The sequence below is a fragment of the Lepisosteus platostomus genome, chromosome 11, assembly GCF_059453375.1.
Source record: "Lepisosteus platostomus isolate fLepPlt1 chromosome 11, fLepPlt1.hap1, whole genome shotgun sequence".
NCBI classification, from domain to species: domain Eukaryota; kingdom Metazoa; phylum Chordata; class Actinopteri; order Semionotiformes; family Lepisosteidae; genus Lepisosteus; species Lepisosteus platostomus.
The window spans coordinates 18,774,238-18,790,169 of record NC_142621.1 but is presented as its reverse complement, the minus strand read 5'-3'; the positions used below and the strand labels follow the sequence as shown (position 1 = coordinate 18,790,169).

The 15,932-nt window shown below is 37.7% G+C and overlaps 1 protein-coding gene across 4 annotated transcripts in view; it reads left to right on the top strand.

Moving 5' to 3' along the window:
• The window catches only part of plpp3 (phospholipid phosphatase 3), a 44,545-nt gene that overhangs the window by 14,325 nt on the left and 14,288 nt on the right, over nucleotides 1-15,932 (top strand). For 2 of the 4 annotated variants that reach the window (XM_088598741.1, XM_088598743.1), the window contains exons 2-4: nucleotides 9,584-9,738; nucleotides 13,294-13,574; nucleotides 13,860-13,917. In XM_088598741.1, coding sequence (XP_088454867.1) covers nucleotides 9,584-9,738; nucleotides 13,294-13,574; nucleotides 13,860-13,917 — 494 coding nt within the window. Of the gene's footprint in view, nucleotides 1-9,583; nucleotides 9,739-10,091; nucleotides 10,250-13,293; nucleotides 13,575-13,859; nucleotides 13,918-15,932 lie in introns of all 4 variants that reach the window. The other 2 variants (XM_088598740.1, XM_088598742.1) reach the window with 1 other exon arrangement.

Sequence of the window (15,932 nt, the reverse complement as noted above, 5' to 3'; positions counted from 1 at the left end):
AGGTTTATTCCATGCAAAAAAAAAAAAGAGAATGGAATGGAATGGAATTTCAGCATGGAATAAACCTATTACTTGTTCCTTTGCAGATACCCACCTGAACTACTATCAAATTCGAATATGTGCTGAAGAGCAATTTTAACTTTTTTGTCATGGACATGTAACTGTTCTAATGTTCACACTGTTTACATGTTGTAAATCATTGATTATTGTAGAAAACTACAGGATTTTAAAACATTTAATTTAATTTCCACTCTTGGAGAACTATTGAACTGCTTTGTTTTGTTTACTTCTGCAAAACTGTTCTGTGATGTGGTGCAGATCCCTCATCCAGAGATTATAATTAAAAACGAAATGGCAACAATGTGCTGAAAAAGGTGTAAACTGTGAAAAAATATCCATTGAGTTTCACTAGGCATGAATTTTGTACAATTTGTGTTCAATGCAGATGCTGCCATTAACTTTACCTATGATATTTCACGTGTCATTGTAGGCACTTTGAGCTTTGTTACTGTGAACACATCGTCTTGAGCGTTTCAGTGTTTCTGTGCAGCCACCCGTGAAGAAGACACAAACCTGTCCCCCACATCACTTCTCTGGCTGTGGTTGGGCCTCCTAGTGATATGATAATTACTAGCTCCCTCTTCTCTAAAAGCTGCTTTATAGAGTTAGAAACATTTACTAATTAATGTACACTTCCCTGCTTCAATTCCCATAGCTACCGTCTTTGTTAATTTGCAGCGTATTGGTGTGTTTAGCAATCTGACAAACACACCAGGAACTTGGCACCCTGCCACTCATTCTGAGCAGAAGAATTCCTAGTGCTTATCTGCCTTGGACACTGGCCTCCAATCTAAGGCAGAGATTGCTTATGATAAATGTAATTAATGGAGAAAAAAACAGCCATCCTGGTTTCAATAGTGATTAGAATTACTGCTTTTATTACATATATAATACAGTTTTATGTTTCAAAATCTTAGTTTTAACATGCAAACATTTTACTATGTATAAACAGAAATTTTTACTTTTGCTACTTTCAGGTGGATTTATTAATTTTAATGACTCATATACGTCTCATAAAAATATATTCCAGTTTCTTTCTGCACGTAGTTAAATGAGTTGTTAATTAGTCAAATATAACTCTTTGCATTTTCCTTGTAAAGGGAAATGTATGTATGTTTAGCATACCATGCAACTAATATCAGTTCCGCTCTGAGGTTGATACCCTTTCAAATAGGTGTCTAATATTACATTTCTTGGCAAAGTCCTGCTTTGTACCAGCTGGTTAATGCATTTGTAGATGAACCCTGTAATAGCATTTAATGGTCTGAATTGACATTTTATATATGACACTAGTTAGTAAATAACACAAGCATATTTTAAAAAGAGTGAGCCCTCTTTTTTTAAGAGTTCCTCTCAGTCAGCCTGGAATCTGACTTTTACCCTGAGTACAATTTGTAACCAAGGTGACAAAGTGACAAAGGCAAAAAACTGTTGTATGTGTATGTCAGAGGGCAACGGCAAATGCTGCGGTGATTGACTGGAAGAGTGGAGATTTATGAAGTCTGGCATGGAGCATCTCAAAGCAAGATGAGGATGGGGATAGCTTTTCCCCTGTATTCCTGGAGCCAGTTAAAAGTCATAAAGAAAAAAGTCACTTGGGGGTCCAAAGTTGTGGGGTCCCAAAAAATTAATTAAACGGGGTCAAACATTCACCCTCTAAAAAAATATTTTATAATAAGACCCAGTTGCACATTGTTTAGTCAAGCTAATGGTCTGTGATAGATTTAAGTAAGCAGTTATTAACTGCATATTCTGATATTTATTTAGTTTGCCCACGATTTTTCAAATTAATGTTACTTCAGTACCTCTGTTTAACTTTCAAGAACATAAGTTCTGGGACTCTCTGCTCCCTGTGTTGGGGAGGTATTGCTGTGATTTAATGAGTGAATTGACAGTTGCAGGTTTTTCACACTCGAAAGAAGCGGCAGGTTCTCAGGGCCGGGCACACCTCTCTCGCTGGTGACCCTCCACATCTGGCCATGGTTGCAAAATTTTAAACACCCCGCCCCCCACCCAAGCGTCCCCCACACACACAGTTCTGCAAGGGTCCTGGGAGGTCAGTGCGTGATCCCTGACCCGATTAATCTGTCATTGTGTGGTCAGGCTGGAGGTGAGCAGGCTCTGTGGGTTAATGGACTGACAGCCAAACTCCAGAATGTTGTTTTTCTGCTGTGGCATGTTTTGCTTCATATCATACTTTTTTTCTAAAAGCGAGAAGAGAAAATCAAAGGCAAAAGAGGATATCCTTTGATTGGTTTAAAAGAGAAAATATCCCAGCTCCTTCCTCGCATAACCCACACTCACACAACCTAGCACACGCACAAAAAGCAAGTGCCTGCCCATTTTAATAAGGACGCCAGGCCTTCAGTGCAAGATTATGATTTTAATCCACAACATCAACAGTCAGTAGAAACAAGTTGGTAACAATCAATAGCCTTAGATAAGGTAGGAATTAATAAGTGAGACTTTTAATAGTTATAACCAAGCAAAAATGTTGACAGAACATTAATTCCTTGGCTTTTTACTGTAATATGTGCCATCTGTGTAAAGCAAAATTACTTGCAAAATATTGTGACCTAATTTATCATCAATTCATCATCACCCAAGTATTTCAGGATTGAAAAGAGTTGCTGCTTTAGAAGAGTGGTACAAAGATACTCAGTGCAGCTGCTGGAACCAACTATGGGTTTACTCAAGATTTGTGAACTGATAAGCAAGAAGCAACTGAACAAGTAGAATGCACCAAAACAAATCTGTTTTGAAACTCATCTTGTGTACAAGAGCAGAATGCTGCTCTGAAAGTGTTATTGATTTCAGTTTACTTATGAACTGCAGAACTGTGGATACCCTGGTTATTGTTACGTAACATGGATCAATCTCTGCCTAAAAGGCTTTGTACGATAAACACTGTTTGTTCCCATTATGTGTGTAGTCTCTCCCTATATTTAGTCTGTAAATCAGTTTTTATCTGCTTGTTTCACTGGCCAGGAATAGCATGGTTCCTTTTTGGTCAAAGCAAAGTGTACATTGTGTTGCAATATCTGATAAGCAAATAGAGAAAATATTTAGTTGTTATGGTATAAATAAGTACACCACATGGTAAAAGTGGTTTCACTGCACTTATTTGGCATTAATTTATCCACAGCAAACAGTGGTCAGTTATTTTTCTTTATAATTTAATTGAGCGGCTTGCTTTGAAAGCACCACAGGCAGATGAACGTGCTTATGCAAAGTTAACCCAGTACCCTTGAGAGAGCTGAGGTTTGAGCTTGTCCCAGTTTAAAGACTTGGAACAGCAATCTTGTTTGCAGTATTTATTTTGACCTAAATATAATAGAGGTGTTGCTGTTTACTTTAGAGGTGCTCATGTACTTGTGAAAGTAGGTGTGAGAGGATTAATTGATTTGATTAACAGTCTGAAAGCTCTGGGGCTGGGATGGGGTGGATAAACAGGAATTTTAAATTCACAAAACCATTTATCTGGATTAAACCATAACGGTAAGGACTGTGTTTTATCATTTTTGCCGATGTCTGTTTATAAGGTCAGGCAATTGTTTTTTGACATAATGTCAAGTCAGAATGGCAATAAAAGTGGCCTAGCTTTTCATCACTAAGAAAATTAAATATAAGTATCAAAGAGTTTGCATGGAAACTCTTTTGCTTTGTTCTCCCCCATCTTCATACTTTTGAATGCATGCTTACTTATATGCCTAGCTGGCCTCACCCCAACCTCTGTTCCCATTCCTCTACTTGGTTTTCCCAATCCATTTACATTTGTGGTTTGTACATTTTTGTGTGAGTGAGTGGTTTTGTTTCTGTAAATTACACAAAGAAACTTGTTGTTTTCTCTTTGGAAGGAGAAAAAATCTCAACATACCAGCCTGCTCTCATGGCAATGCCATAGAAGATAGAACAATGTTCCCTGGCATTGTAGCGTCTGTGCACTGGGGAGTGGGGAGAAACACACTGGGGCTTTTGTAGAAAGGGAGCTACAATGCAGTAAAGAAGGCAGTCCATTCCCCAAGATTGTCGGGCTCAACTTTAACAGTCTTTTCACTCTTTGTTCAGCAGCTGTGCTCCCCATTGTTGTGAGAGGTCTCGTTATGGAAGTAGGAGTTGGCCTTTATTTCAATCTTAAAGAGCTCACATCCACTGTGAGCCACTGGCATTGTTGCTTATTCTGTCACTCTTCACCACTAGAGCCTCATTCTCAGGCCATCATTAATTCATTTAGCTCCTTACAATGTGGTTTTAAAAAAAAACAAGGGAAAAAAAGAAGATTCTGAAGGTTGGAATCCAGCATTGCATCTCAAAAATTCATTAAACCAAGGCTTCTTTCAGATCTCTAATTTGCATCATAATCTGTCGGCATATATTTGTCTCTTGTCATCTAAATATCTTAAATGCAGATGCCCAGGGACTGTTAGGTGAACAAGTCTGTGTTTACTATCTAGCTTCTCAGAGTGGCCACCTCTGTGAATCTTTTTAGTTTTTAAAGATTTTTTTTTTCTCTACTAAAAGCTAGACAGGTTGCAGATCTGGCAAAGAAATGTACAAACCCCTTTTATTGGCTTATCCAATAAGCAGGCTTTTCCATCTTTTTACAGCTAAAAAAGAGGTCCAAAATGAATAGTGTTTTTGCAGTTCTTTTGCTTTACCTCTTAGTGCATCAGTTTTTGCTTTGAAATGCGGGGCATTGCTTGAATGTGTTTGCAAATGAGGAATCAACTCTGAGCCTAAGACCTGTCAATAACAAAAGTGACTGCATGGTTGGTATTAAAATGTCATGTCTTACCTCAGTTAGGATCAGCCTGCAGTCTTCATGTTACACCCATTTTATGAAAAGGTACATGGCACTCAAAGCCTGCAACAGGTCAGACAGTTTTACAGCTCTTCCTATAAATTTCCATGGTTTCCTGGTTTAGATTTTGTTACAAAATCCTGTCTAGTAGTCTTTATTTTTGCAGGTGGCCGCCTTCTGTTCTAGGTGAGACTTGTGGCTATAGACATATGTATATTGCAGAGTATGAAGGAAGAAAGGAAATGTTAACCAGCTGTTACTCTTGAAATTATTTTAAAAAACAGAGCTAATTTCATGTTTATCTAAATACTTGAGGAAGTACCAAACCCATCCATTGCAAAGCAATCCTAGAGAGATTGTGTTTCAATTACAGAATCAAATCACAAGGCCTACAGTGTTAGAGTGTGCTACTGCCATCAACACAATAAGACTTCTTTTAATAGTCATTTTTAGCATAACAAAAGAGAGGGATTTGACATAACACTGCACATTGTGCATTACCAGGCTGTTTTGCTCTTTTCATGAGCAAATGTTTAAAGTTAAAAACATACATGTATATATGTCAGTCAGTTAAATTAAAAGCTGTGATGTGACGTGAAGTCCCAAAATCTGATATTTTATTTACTTGTCTAAGATTGGTTGGAACTAGACAGAAACCCCAGTTTTGGCAGTCAGTTCCATTATGGAAAAATGTGGTATGCTTGTTAAGTGTGACTGGTGCACATGTCTGTTTGCTTTTAAAAAGGGTCATCACATATAGAGTAATGTCTTACTAAATACATTTGCATAATGTACAATTTTCTGTGAAACGTCACACACTAGCCAGTAGTTTAGGTAATGAGGGTGGTCTTGTTTTTCTATGCTGTTCATTGTGAACTGAACATGAAGTGTGTTTTTTATTGTGCTCTTTCAGTGTTCTGTATTTTCACTAATCAAAGTGAAAGACAACATGTAAGAGAAATACTGAATTGTAAAGGAAGAAATTTTCACCTATGCATTTCTTCACCTTTAATCTCAAAGTTCAACTCTTTCTAAAGAGCATTTGAAATGCAGAAATCTCTCTCTGCACTCATTTTTGCACCTTCAGCCCCTCATTCAGTCTGTCTAGGCCTCTTCAGTGTCAGGCCTGTTTATTTTACTATGCAGGTGAAGCTGGGATCTAAGATCCCGTGGCAGAGGCTTGGGTTGGCTCTATTACAATCCACATGTGAAACAGCAGCCCCTTGAAACGATGATTTTTACCAATGTGTTGGGTGGCTTATGAAAACCTGCCTTTGTTTTTCTTAGTCTTAATAAGCACTCACTACTGAAGGTATAGAGTTTCAAAGAAGTGACCACAGTATAGACCTCATGTTTGCATTGCTTTGATTTTTTTTAAAAAATATAAAGATTGAACATTGGTGACAGCTGCTGTATATCTTACAGGATGTTCAGTATTAGTTTACATTTTTATATTTGTTTTACAAAAATGCCCTCATACACTTTTCTTTTGGACTTTGTATAAAGTGATATGTACTGTTTTTGTGTGTATTCAGAAGACATTTCAGCCACAAAAATGCACTGTAATAATCTCAAGCTCTCACACTGGAACAGCAGCGTGTCCTAGAGTAGAAGTTATCGAATTGGGGGAAAATTTTATCATCAGTCTTTGGTGACACCAAAGGAACCTGTTTTGGAGTGTTGTTAATTTATTTTTCCAAGTATGTACTTTCCTGAAGCCCACAACTAAATAAGAGTTTAATGTTTCCTGATTTATGGTCACCACAGCATTCTGGCACCTCTTGAGAAATAATTACTCAAAATATTTGAGCCCTGCAAGTGTTATACACTATAAATAGGGGAAAAGAGAAAACAGTTTTCACTGTCTTTCTCCATCTCCCCTCATATTGCAATTTCAGTGTTTGGAGACAAAAAATCCTTAATGGATAGAAATTGAAAAACTGCAACAAATAGCCACAAAACATAGCTGAGGGGTGGCATGTTGCAGTGACGTCTGAGCACAAATATTTGTTTGTTGACACAGAGATTGTCTAGCCTGCTCCTGGTTTTTGCTCTTTCCAAAACGAGCATTTAGGTTAATTAACATCACTCGTTAGAGGTACGGTGGAATTCAACTGCTGTGTGAGCCAGAGTAGCATTTTTATTTATTAGTTGTATCTGAAGGATAACATTTTTGGCAAATATAATGTTTTTCTATGCTTTGGTTTAGTAATGAAAATAAATCTAGAATGGGTGTATTTTAGAAATTCTAGAATGTACAGTATTGCCCAAGTATTTCCATTTTGTTAAATTATCTGCCATTTTGTTAGACTTGCATTTAAAAATGCTTTATTCTTTTTTTTCTTTGGCATTTAATATACAACTTTTAAAATGGTTTGTAGACTGGGCACTTGTAGATGATAATTCACATAATAAATATGAAATATTTTCTTATAATTGCTGTGAAAATTAATATTCCCACATCTGAAAGTACTTATTAACATGTATAGATATACATCAAAGATCCTTTTCAGTGCCTTGATTGAAATATGACCTCTCGTATGTAAACAGGGCCCATGTTGACAACCTCATGGACAAAATAATGGAATTTTAATGGTGCAGCAGGCAGTGCAAGGACTATTACATTGTATTTAATTATTAAAGGTAGTGAGTGAGAGCTTCATTCAGTGAAACTGGTACTACCAACAACTGAAAGATCAAAGAAAGAAAACCCTCTCCACAATTGCTTCTATGTGACAGGTAGTGAACCAGTAGAGAATTTAAGAATAACATATTTGCATGTACATTACCTGATTCTTCTTCAGACAGCACATAACACATTAAGTACTTTTTTAGAATTGTATAATGTTAGCATGCCCAGAGGGGTTGGGCAGCCAGTTGACCTTGGACCCATTAGAGTTTTTTTTTCTCCTTACAGAGGAGTTTTTGATTCCTCTCTGTTGTCTTCTGGGTTTTCTTTTTCTCTTTCTGTATTGTAATGTTATGTATTTTCACGCAGCTTTGTTAAGTGCCTTGGGGCAACCTTGTTGTGAAAGGCGCTATATAAAAATTAATTAAATTGAATTTACATAACAGTCTGAATTGCAGTGTAGCTGCACTAAAGCCATTGCTGAAGAGAGGAACAAAAACAAAAAGGCTGAAGCAAAGGTTTCGGAGCAGCTACATGCCCATTGACATGTATCTGGACCCATGGACCATTTTGTGTGTGTTCATCTTACATTTCTTGAAAATATTTAGATTGGTGGCAGACTGTACAATAGAGTAGGGTTTAGCAGCTAAAGCTTTGATATCCCTGCTCTTGTCATGTGAGTTGTACTTCTCGTCCCCCATGTTTAAAATTCTACAGTGATATCAGTTTTGTAGGCCTTGAAGCAGTGTGGAACTGTTGCTGTCTACCGGTGGCTGTAACGTCATGTCCCCGGAGAACTTACTGCCCTTAATCAACTTCTTCACATTCCAGTGCAGTTTCCAATTAACTAATCAGACACACCTTCCTCCACCGGCCTACTTAAACCAACCTGACACACCACTCCTTGCTCAGTATTGGGTTTTTACCTAGCTAGAGCTATATTGTTCCCTGTTTAACAAGATTTCTAGGTTTTTGGTTCTGACCCCCTGGTTTTGTCTCTGACTTCTTCTGGATCTTGACTTGGTTATTGTGGATTTAGTGGTTTTTGACCCTGGCCTGACCTCCTGACCCATGTTTTTGGATAAAGTCCTGCTGGTACCTTTGAGTTCAGAGGATTCTGCTTAGGGTCCTTCTTCCGCACTGTAACAGGTGGCATTGTAGCACGCCAGTATAGTACTGTATTAGTTAACATTTTGGTTTTACACAAAACCTGTTTGTTAAGAATGTGTTATTTATGCTATTGACCCACTTTCCAAAATTATTTCCAGTACTGTGTATTGTTTCAAACATACTGTATTCATACAATGTGTGTAGAGTATACAGTACAGTAATTAAAAAAAAAATTGAATTGCATACATTTTCTGCAGAAACACACCTTGATGACTTTTTGCCACATTGAAAGATGATTTTATTTGGGTTCCAGTGTCTGCTGTTGGTGAGATTGTTCCTGGGAAGACTGTATATATGTAGACAGATTATGGAGGTGTGGCTTTTATCAAGGCGGTGATTGTAAGCTTTGATTGTATTCCAATGTTAGACTGAGCTGGGGCTAGGTGTAGAACATGGGACATGATTAAAACCCTGCAACCCTGCAGTGCCCTCTTGCTGTCCCGGTGCTCTCTGTCTTAATTTTTCATTGCCAGAACAGCGGTCATGAAGCTTTTTTTTTTTGCATGCAGTGGAATACCTCACAGTTCACTGCTTTGTCCTGTTCTTAATGTGTATTAAATGAAACTCTGTGATGTTCTGATTAAAAACAAGAGCAAGAGGTTATAGTGGAATGCTTTTGGTTTAGGTTTCAACTAGTAGGACTGTAATGGAGGATATTTCTTTTCAGGGAGGATATTGTTAACAGTCTTGCATCTTAAATGCAATTTAATGCATTTTTTTTTCTACTTTGATTCCATCAACATGTTACACCTCTCACAAAAGATAGATATGTGTTGTTTTTGCTGAGTGAGCTGTGAAATAATTCCTCTAGCAACAAGAAAGGACTTAAATGGCTCTTACCTCTGAGGTAGGTATCGACTGATTCCGAGGTGGTCTGGGATGAATCATTCCCTCAGCTGATGTGGTGTTGTCTGTTTGCACAGTCATGCTGCCATCGATAGTGCTGAACAAGGCGGGCGTCCAGCCCTTCCAGAGGGGCTTCTTCTGTGATGATGACAGCATCAAGTACAGCTTTAAGAGAAGCACCATACCTTCTCCAATGCTGCTGGCAGCGGGCATGATTCTGCCAGTCGCTTCTGTAAGTTTTCAACAGTGCAGCTAATTTGGACAAATGGGCACGGATGTTTCGCCTGTTATGGAAACAACATGGAATAGCCTTTTGACTTAAAAGTCAAAGGCATTGTTAGATTAACAATAAATTGGCGATTCCTGTTTTCCTGAATGTCTTAAGTATCACATTTGAGCAAATTTAGCAGCTTCCAAAAGAAAAATGTCTGGCAGATTAGAAGACATTGAGGAGGTGGGGGTGCACAAAACATTCTTGTCCCAGTTGCTCCTGATGGTTGTGCTGTTTTTTCTGTGGTCCTGTGTTTTGTCCTTGTTACTGATGGAACTTTGTTCTTGTGTCTCCTCTTCCACTTGTCTTGCTAGCTGGCCTGCCCTTCCTGATTATTGAAACTAGCACTATCACGCCATACCACCGAGGGTTTTACTGCGACGACGAGTCTATCAAGTACCCGTACAAAAACGGAGACACCATAAGTGATGCTGTGCTTTGTGCCGCCGGCATTCTTATTGCCATCCTTTCTGTAAGTCTTTTTCTCAATGTATTTCACAGCTTTTTGTTTCAAAATCTGCACTATCCTTTGTCTTTTCCGCACAAGGGAATGCGCAAAACAATTCCAATTTAAAGTAAATTGAGCAACAATGCTCAGGAGCACCAATTTCAGATTTTTTTTTTAAATGTGATATGTTGTTTCAAAGACAAAAGTGGGTAAAACAGAAATGGCATTGCCCATCCTGTATGCTCTACTGGAAAGTCCTCTCCATGGACTCAAGAGAAATCTTAACGTCAAATGCAGCAATAAAGCACAGCCCAGAATTCTAAGTCAGTTTTTAGAAATGTTTCTTGAGAAAGCAGAGCAGGTAAAAGCCAGCATACAAATTTTACATTCTGCAGAAAACAAAATTAACAATATTTCAACTTCATTAAAAAAAAAAAGTTAATGAAAAAGTGACCTTAAGTGTTTTCTAGTTTTCAGGGTGGGGGGGACAAGCTTTGCTTGTGCTTTTGGCTTTTCATTTGTTTTGTGTTTGGTGTTGTGTGTGCTTGACCTCCATGCATCCGCTAATGAATTCCTTTCCTGTTTCCTTTTGTGGAACATATGAAGTACTCGCAACATACCTCCTCTGCCATTTAGCACACCCACAAATGACTAGTAGCTTTGCGCATGTGTAGATCCACTGCTTTATAAAAGGTAATATTCATACTTTTGTTGGATTTTTGACAAAGCTAGCTGATTATTTAAATTAAAAAAAACAACACTTTTGTTGTAACCTTTTTGATCTGCAAAGCCTCATATATGTTTAACCCAAGTGATGGATACATCAAGCTAATTTTAAACAGCCTTGTATTGACAGATGTAGTACAAGACCCTGCAATTTATAAACTCTAAAACTGATTTGTGATATTTGTTTTCCAAATGTATCTTTTTATTAAAAATATAATATGCAGGGAAATCTGTGCAGAATTTGTTATCCTAGGCAGTCCTTTGAAATTGAGTACTTTCAGGTTTGGAAATCACAATATTTTTTATAATGTTTAAATAGTGGAAACCCATAGATTTTAGAATGGCATTATACATTTGTTGTGGAGAAGTTATCTTATGTGGGAATTGTTTGGTTCTAAATTTTGTGATACAGGACTGTGGTTTTATGGGTTTCATGGCAAGGGAGCTAGAAAGGCTGTATAATTATGGTCAATGTATTGGATGTAACTTGGATAGTACTTGTTTGATGGACATGAAACAAACCGTATAAATTAAAAGCAAGAACATATACTTGGATATACTTATCAAATGTTTTGGGTTTCATATGGATTGGCCAAGAAAAATGTCACCTTGGCTATTTAGTGGTGTTAAGCTGTGGGCTGGTGATTGAGTAAAAGCCTTGCAGGGTTTTTATGGAATCTGCATAAATGTAAAGACACTTCTGACCAAATGCTTTAAAGAAGTGTGTGCCTGAACACTAAAAGTCCTATATTCACTTTATTATAAATAATGTTCTTTAACTTCTAGTCCTCACTCAGAAAGGTACACGATAGAGCTGCTGTTTTACTTTTCAACAAAACCGATCAGTAGTAGTTAGATAAAGTAAAATCTCCCACCGATTCCAGCCATCCATATGCGACCCTGTAGGCCCACAAGGTTTCTATGGTGAATAATCTGTCATTAGTATGGGTTTCAAGCAAATTAAAACAATCATATCTCCAAATTCAATTTATATCTTTTTTCCCGTGCTGCCTCGGTTTAAAAAGGGTGGAAGTGACAAAAAATGAAATCCCGTATTGCAGTTCCATAAAAAACAAAAATGAGTTCTGATGCAGCCTCCTGCTGCTCATTTGGGGAAAACTGTCTACTCGGTGCTCCTTTTATTAAAAACAGGAATTCAGGGAGCTTGTTTTGTTCTGCTCAGAGCTCTTACTCTTGAGGCTCACAAGCAAGCTCTGGGAACAGCTGCAGTAGATTAAAAGTCGGCCTTGTGCTGTGTTATCGCAGTCCCTTGCTACTCTTTCTATATGAGGTTTTGTTAATGCACAGCTGTCTCTCTGCCAGTGAGTGGCACCACTTACCTGTACCAGTCTAATGGTGGCCACACAGATTTAGAGAGCTGAACAAAATGACATGAGACAGGATTAAAAATCCAATTTTGCCAACTTTGGAGTGCAGTATGCTCAATTCTAGGAATCTTTTTCATTGGAAGTAAAAGCAGGAAAACCTGCAGAAAGGGTTCTAAGGTCCTAGAGTACAGTACTGCTTTGTTAGGGTTTGTCTGTCCCTCAGGTGATATTCCAAATGATATCTCTGATTGGCACTTACAGTAGTTGTTCAGAACAGGGCTAGGATTGGTTAAGGGTCTTATTTGTGTCTTTTTCTTAAACAGTGTTGCTCAGTGTTCGTGCTGTAGCAAATCTTGCTTGGGCTACATCACATTAGCCAATTATGAAAACTGATATTTTGACTTCTTGAATTAGTAATAGTTAGATTTTTCACTCCTACAGCAGATATTCAGTTAAACTTTCCTATTTATCTCTCTCTCCTGTTCTGTACATTGAGATGCCCACTGTTTAGTGTCTCATTTAAAAGCCAGTAGTGATTTATGATTATACATGTCGAGTGGCTCATTGTGTATTTGAAAGCATTCAATGAACCTTTACTGCCTTTTATGACTGGCAGTATCTCTCGGATATATACCCAGCAATATATACCCTTTATCCTCTAGTTCTGGTATCAGTCCTAAACTGGTTTCTTCTCTCAGATATAATTTTAAATTTGATATTTTTATGTTCTCCAAACTACCAGCTAATCTCTGACACAAAGCACCCTGTGTTTTAAGAAGCATACATTTATTAACTTCCATTTGCTGTCTTCATGTAACTGTAGTATAGAAGAGTTTCAATAAGGGCAGGGCAGGCCATTGTCATATGTCTTTGTTTGCATGTTTCTCAATGCGCGAGCTTCCATTGTTTTCATCTACATAAACCTCCATGAATGCCGCCTTTAAAAGCATTTGAGAGTGTTAATCAGAACAGAAGTGTCTTCAGCTGTAGCCCTTTGCAAACCTCTCTTTGTAGATCATCATTGGGGAGTGCTACAGGATTCACTACCTGAATGAGGGATCCAAGTCCTTCATCAGTAACCCCTATGTTTCCACCCTCTACAAGCAAGTGGGGGTCTTCATCTTCGGCTGTGCTGTCAGCCAGTCCTTCACCGACATTGCCAAAGTGTCTGTGGGTCGCATGCGTCCTCACTTCCTTGCTGTGTGCGAGCCGGATTTCTCTCGTATTAACTGCTCCGATGGGTACATCACTGACTACTTCTGCAAAGGAGAAGAGAGCCGGGTACAGGAAGCAAGGTGGGATCTGATGCAGTCGTACATGCCATGACTGTCTATCATGAAATTGCAGCAAATAATTATATACACAATCTTGATGATTTGTTAAAGGAAGAAAAATTGTATTTTTTATGCTATATCTAGCAATATCATATTTTAAGTGAATAGCAAAAAAGATTCCACCATTTTAAGAGAGCTTAAATAATGAGCTCTATACACCACATTTAAAAGGAATCAACTCAAACGGTTTCCATCAAATAAAGTCACACTTTATTTTTTTTTATTTTAATTTTTGTTTTCTTCCAGGAAATCCTTCTTCTCTGGCCATGCCTCCTTCTCCATGTATACCATGCTGTATTTGGCAGTGAGTATCTCTACTTTTTCACTCAGCCACTGCACTTTTAATCTTTTAATTCTTCTAAACTTCTGTCTGGCGTCTTGCTGTAGCAATTAGATCCATGGACTGCTTATTGCTGTAAAAGTGCTTAATGCACCTATATCAGTTAGTGAAAGCATTTATGCACCTTCTGTTTGTTTTTCTAATTTATATGTGAGGGCAATAGGAAATGAGTATGTTTTAGACAGGTCTCAAGAGGATCACACATACAACATTGCAATAAACAAAGTACATTACCTAGCTTTGTGAAAGAGAGTCAGGTACACAGATATTAACTGAGTTTAGTTCAGTTAACGCTCATGAGGGGTAAATTTAAAATTAGTCATCTGTTCAGAATAGTTTATAGACTACACATTAACTGTTTTTCATTTGAGTGTTCTAATTGAAGAGTAATCTTGCTTTAGCTCCAGCATGAAATTAATTGCTAGACATTTTGACAGATCACAGATTGGAGTGTAATTGATTACTAAATTTATTTGAAAATAAATGTAATGTAGTTAGTGTAGCAGTAGTAAAAAATTCCTGCTAATGTGCTTTACCTGTCCTGCAGGCTTTCGTGATTGCTCTTTGACTTTACTTTTAACTGTCTGGTATTAAGAATTCAATACTTCTAAGATCTAAAAAAATGGTTCTGGGTTGCCTTAGCAAATTTTATTAACTCCATTTTATTTAATATTATTCTAACTTTAGAAATGCAGGTTAGAGTCATTGGAAATTCCTCCCTCAGGTCACAGTTTCAATATATTTTCTTCTCTCACTGTTATTCTCACAAGACACCCTCATCTGGATTCTGGTGTTGCTGCTGTGATAGAGAGGATGTTTGAAAGCAGTTGTGGCCAGCTGTCTATTCTAAATACTGATTGTAGAGAAGAGCATTAAATGTGAACTGTTAGCTAACCAATACTAAAAGAAAGCATGTTGCCATGGAAACATGAAGCCTATCTCAAAAGCACAGACTGTAAAGCACAACTATACCATAGATGGCACATCAGTCCATTTCAGAAATCACATAATTTTTGGAAGGAGAGAGAAAACAGGTAGAACTCCAGTCCAGAATCAAACCCAAGACCCAGGGGCTGTGAGGCAGCAGTGCTAGCCACTATTAGTGTAATTAGTTTAATAATCAAACTTCTGCAGCTAGGAATACCATCTTATATTAATGATATGAGGGGTTTTAAGGTATATTATAACTATTATATATGATAAGAATATGTAATTTGTATGTTAAGTTATAGTGTACTTAACGCTATCAAGACAAGCAATCTCATTTGGTAGGCATAAAATGATTAAAAGCAACAGCATTGTAACACTGTAAAGAGCTTTTGTGGAGGCATTTAGACCACTTTGACTGAAAGGATAAAAGGAACAGGTTATTGTTAGGGTCAAAGAAGGCTATTAAAACTCACAAAGAAAAAATATCTCCTCAAATATGTGATTTACAAGTTCCTCCCAAGAAAATAGGTCACTACTCCCTTAGTGCCTTTCTGGCTGAAACGTTTCAAGCCTGTAATACCTCAGAACTCTGTCTTTGCTGGGTTTTTTACAAACCCATTTTCTGGCTTAGGAATCTAAGCTTTTTCTTTGAGGACAGGACTTAACTTTGTGGAAATTAACCATTGTTTCCAAGCAGGCCCTTTACAATGCTGATTGTAGACTCCAGGGTAATTTATACCATAAAGGTATTATTATTCTCTTGGTGCCTGTTGATGGGCTTTCTGTTGTCAGCAGTATCTGGGGTCTTGGCAGATGGAGCAAGATACTCACATCCATTTGGACTCTGAATGGTAAAAGCTAAGTAGTCTGTAACTGCTCCAAACTGGTGCCGTGATCAACAGATAGAATCTGCTCATCCTTAAATTCTGTTTCTGCAGCTCTTAATCAGTGTTAAGAAATGTGTTTTCTTTTATTCTTTGCTCCCAGACAGGACTTTTCCTCCTTCAGTGAAGATGGAGGAAGGTTTTGAAACCTGCCTACAGTAGTTG